Here is a 4,432-nt window from a genome sequence, read left to right on the forward strand (position 1 = left end):
GCCAAATTTTGTAACTAACTTACATTAATAGGAACATGTACAAACGTGCATGTATAAAAATAGAAATAATTTACTAAATGAACGATACTATTATCAAGTGATTTATTTCGATATATGTGTATAACATTTTTTTAGTTAGATTTGCCTAACTTCCAGTCTATTGACACAACACTCACAAGGAGGAAAACAGGCAGAATACATGGGTGTTTGCTAAAAACAAATAGTTATTTTTTTTAAAATGGGAGGTATATCATTTAGTAACCTCATCTAATAGAATGTTAGTCATTTGAATGTAATTATCAACTCAATAATTTCTACCATTAGGATATATTGAAACATAAGAAGGGGTTTTGTGGAGATTGTAGTAAATTCAATAGTTGAGATCATGAGTCAATTGAAGGTAGACTACCATGGAAAACTTGGAAGCACTGGACGGCATTTTCATTCTGTTGTGGGACTCCTCAGCAGAGCGCATCTACGAGCCCGTCTCGCGGGATTCGAACCCAGGATGAAACGGCCGTCCGGTGCTTCCAGGTTTTCCATATTGGTCTAGCCGGTTCGAAGCCCGGGTAAGGGAGGGGGGTTGGGCACGGGGTTAACGACCCCATCCCGTAGAAAACAAAATAGCTAAACAAACGCTGACCAGAAAAAAATTATTCAAACCATTTAAACTCTGTCCTGGGAGTCAGAAGGTCTTCATTTAGAAGAGTTATGACGCCTCATGATGAAAGCCGAGTTCCTTCGTAATCCACGAGGCCGATGCCCCTTCTAACAACCAGAGCAAAAATTTTTATAGGTACATGGAACATCCGGACAATGTGGGAGACCGGGAAGACTAATCAAATAGCGACGGACATGAGGAGATACAACTTGGAAGTACTAGGAATCAGCGAAACCCATTGGACCCAAGCTGGACAACGAAGGCTAAATACTGGAGAGACGCTGCTATACTCCGGTCACGAAGAGGAAAATGCTTCACGCGCTCAGGGAGTTGCTCTAATGCTGTCCAAAGTAGCACGAAATGCACTTGTAAGATGGGAATCTCATCGATCCAGAATCATCAAAGCATCATTCAAAAAAAAGAAGGAGGGGATCACAATGAATATTATCCAATGTTATGCACCCACCAACGATAGCAACGCCGACGATAAAGATCAGTTCTACTAGAAGCTGCAATCAATCATTGAGAAGTGCCCAAGAAATGACCTCACCACTCTGATGGGAGATCTAAATGCCAAAGTCGGAATAGACAACACCGGATATGAAGATATCATGGGACGACATGGACAGAGAGAGAGAAACGAAAGTAGGGAAAGATTTGCAAATCTGTGTGCATTCAACAAATTGATCATAGGCGGTACAATATTTCCACACAAACGTATACACAAAGCTACATGGATCTCACTGGAACACACCACAGAGAACCAGATAGATCATATTTGCATCAATAAAAAGTTCCGAAGGACAATGGAAGATGTGAGAACCAGGAGAGGAGCTGACATATCTTCAAATCACCACATAGTTGTGGTCAATTTAAAACTGAAGCCAAAGAAGAACTGGACAACTGGACAAACAGCACTACAAAGGTTCAATACAGTCTTCCTTCGAGACACTGACAAACTCAATCAATGAACAATCAGTTGAGTGGAACTCGTCACTGTACAACAACTTCATTGATTATGAAAAGGCATTTGACAGTGTGGATAGGAGGACGTTATGGAAACTTCTTCGACACTACGGAGTTCCTGAGAACATTGTCAACACTATCCGGAACTCATACGACGGACTACAGTGCAAGGTCGTGCATGGAGGACAACTGACAGATGCATTCCAAGTAAGGACCGGAGTCAGACAAGGCTGTGTACTCTCTCCCTTTCTCTTTCTTCTGGTGGTCAACTGGATTATGAAGACCTCGTTATCTGAGGGAAAACATGGAATGCAATGGACAGCTCAGAACCAATTAGACGATTTGAACTTCGCAGATGACATAGCCCTCCTATCTCATACACACGAACAAATGCAGATAAAGACAGCCAGTGTAGCAGCAGTCTCTGCATCAGTAGGCCTCAGCATACACAAAGGGAACACCAAGGTCCTCAAATTCAAAGCGGAGAACAGCAATCCAATCACACTCGATGGAGAAACTCTGGAAGATGTAGAATCCTTCACATACCTGGGAAGCATAATCGATGAACAAGGACGTTCAGATGCAGACGTAAAGGCGAGGATTGGCAAAGCAAGGACAGCATTCCTATCGTTGAAGAACATATGGAATTCAAAAAAAACTTTCAACCAATATCAAAGTCACAATCTTCAATACGAATGTCAAGACAGTCCTACTGTACGTAGCTGAAACTTGGAGAACTACAACAACTCTCATCTAGAAGGTACAAGTATTTATAAATGGTTGTCTACGCAAGATACTCAACATCCATTGGCTGGATACCATCAGCAACAGTCTACTGTGGGAGAGAACAAACCAACTTCCAGCTGAAGAGGAAACTAGGAAAAGACGATGGAAATGGATAGGACATACATTACGGAAATCATCAAACTGCATCACGAGACAAACCCTAACTTGGAATCCTGAAAGAAGGAGGAAAAGAGGAAGGCTAAAGAACACATTACGTCGGGAAATAGAAGCAGATATGAAAAGGATGAATAGGAACTGGAAGGAGCTGGTCAGGATTGCCCAGGACAGGGTTGGATGGAGAATGCTGGTTGGTGTCCTATGCTCCTTCACGTGGAGTAACTGGCGTAAGTAAGTAAGCTAGCTTCAGTTGACCTATGATCTCAACTATTGTAATATATTGAAGCAATTATTTTCCCCCAATAAAATTACCATCTTATTTCATTAGAAAAAATGCAATCAATAGTTATGTGCACCAATTCTGAAACTCAGTTGAAATGTGTCTAGTACTCAGAAGTAGCATACATATTTCTTTAGGTGTGAAACTAAGACAGAACATTAGAAAAGTTGTTTCTTGGTAAATTAGCTTGAGTTATAACAACTAGTTATATAACATAGAAACTAATATTATTAAAATATTGGTTATTTTTATAAATGCCACCATCTTGATCAGTGTATCATCACTGTTGATTTAGCATGTAGGTACTGATGAAAATACAGAACAGTTGGATTTATATATTTTGAAATGATAAGAAGTATTTAATGTTTAGGATTTAGGTAAGTTACTTATTACTAAAGTTTTTTCTTCAATCAATCTTGCTACTGATACGTCTAAACTGTCCTTATAGCCTGTTTTAATAACTCAGAAGTACCCCTACTCATCAACTGGATCGAGCAAAAGCTTTACTCCAACGTCAGTTTATGTACAGAAAAATGAAAGTATTCATAGAATCACACACGACCTTGGACTTCTGGGAATTTCTGGAATCATACTAAGTATAGTAGTAGCATAAGTAAATATTTAATCGAGATCATGACATGTGATTCTGCATTTTCTAGATGTTTCTGAGAGGATTCTATCGAACGCTTACTGGATAAAATGTTTCCAGTCATTTCTGGGTCTCCAAGATCTTTGAGGAGGGATGTTTTGGGACTCTTTCAACATTATTCAAACATTTAATATCATACAATTATTTCTGATTCATGAGTAGAACCTGTCCAACAAATGAAGTTTGCAAACATCGGAGAGAATTTTAGGAAGCGACGGACTATGTTTCATTTCACAATTAGACAATTACCCATTTTAATATGTTCTTCACAAGCTTCTAGGGACAGAACGCCACATATGATCCTATAAATACCCTTGTTTTCCATACATAAACTAACCTTAAAAGTAAACCGTCTATCATACTTCCCGCCTTTTGTTTATGTGTTCGCGATTGAAGTTGGGAAGATTTCTGGGGACTATGAAGCCGTTAAGAAGTAGGTATCTAAGCCTTTTCGCGTAAAAGACCTATCATTAAGATCTTTAGATTGCGCTGTGAGTGTGTTACCTTGAAACCAATCAGTTAGAATTTAATAGTTCACATTTCGATTTTAATAAATGGCACGATAATCTTACAATGCACTTGAAGATAACTATTTTGCTTCCGGATCTGATTAACCTCGACATGTCTGTATTCAACTCTCACTAGAACCTTTACGAACCCGCCTTAATATAAATCGCTAGTATGGATGATGTTAAATACTTACAGTTGGAATTTATCTTCATAATATATGAGTTTCCGTATATAAACATACAAATGAAACTTTTTTTCCCAGAATGACGATAAATTATACATCTTTTGAAATTTTACACAAGATTTCATATACACAAATGGATGATCGGTTACAACGGGAATAATTCATTACATTGTCCATTTCTTCAGAATCAATATTTTATATTTCATTGTCAAAATTCATGTTCTAGTTATGTAAAACAAAATAAAAATAGTATAGTACGGAGTAACAAAATATGAGATA

At 38.3% G+C, this 4,432-nt stretch overlaps 1 protein-coding gene across 1 annotated transcript; it reads left to right on the top strand.

Moving 5' to 3' along the window:
• Nucleotides 1–799: 799 nt before the first annotated feature.
• LAMC1_2 (Laminin subunit gamma-1) lies at nt 800–2,873 on the top strand. The gene has a single exon (XM_051207970.1). The coding sequence runs from the start codon at nt 1,904–1,906 to the stop codon at nt 2,351–2,353; it is 450 nt and encodes a 149-aa protein (XP_051068924.1). The 5' UTR covers nt 800–1,903; the 3' UTR covers nt 2,354–2,873.
• Nucleotides 2,874–4,432: the final 1,559 nt, after the last annotated feature.

Source organism: Schistosoma haematobium, chromosome 3 (genome assembly GCF_000699445.3).
Source record: "Schistosoma haematobium chromosome 3, whole genome shotgun sequence".
Lineage (NCBI taxonomy): Eukaryota > Metazoa > Platyhelminthes > Trematoda > Strigeidida > Schistosomatidae > Schistosoma > Schistosoma haematobium.

Bases quoted from the DNA above. Each gene is read 5' to 3' on its own strand.
- LAMC1_2 (XM_051207970.1), top strand. From the start codon at position 1,904: ATGAAGACCTCGTTATCTGAGGGAAAACATGGAATGCAATGGACAGCT.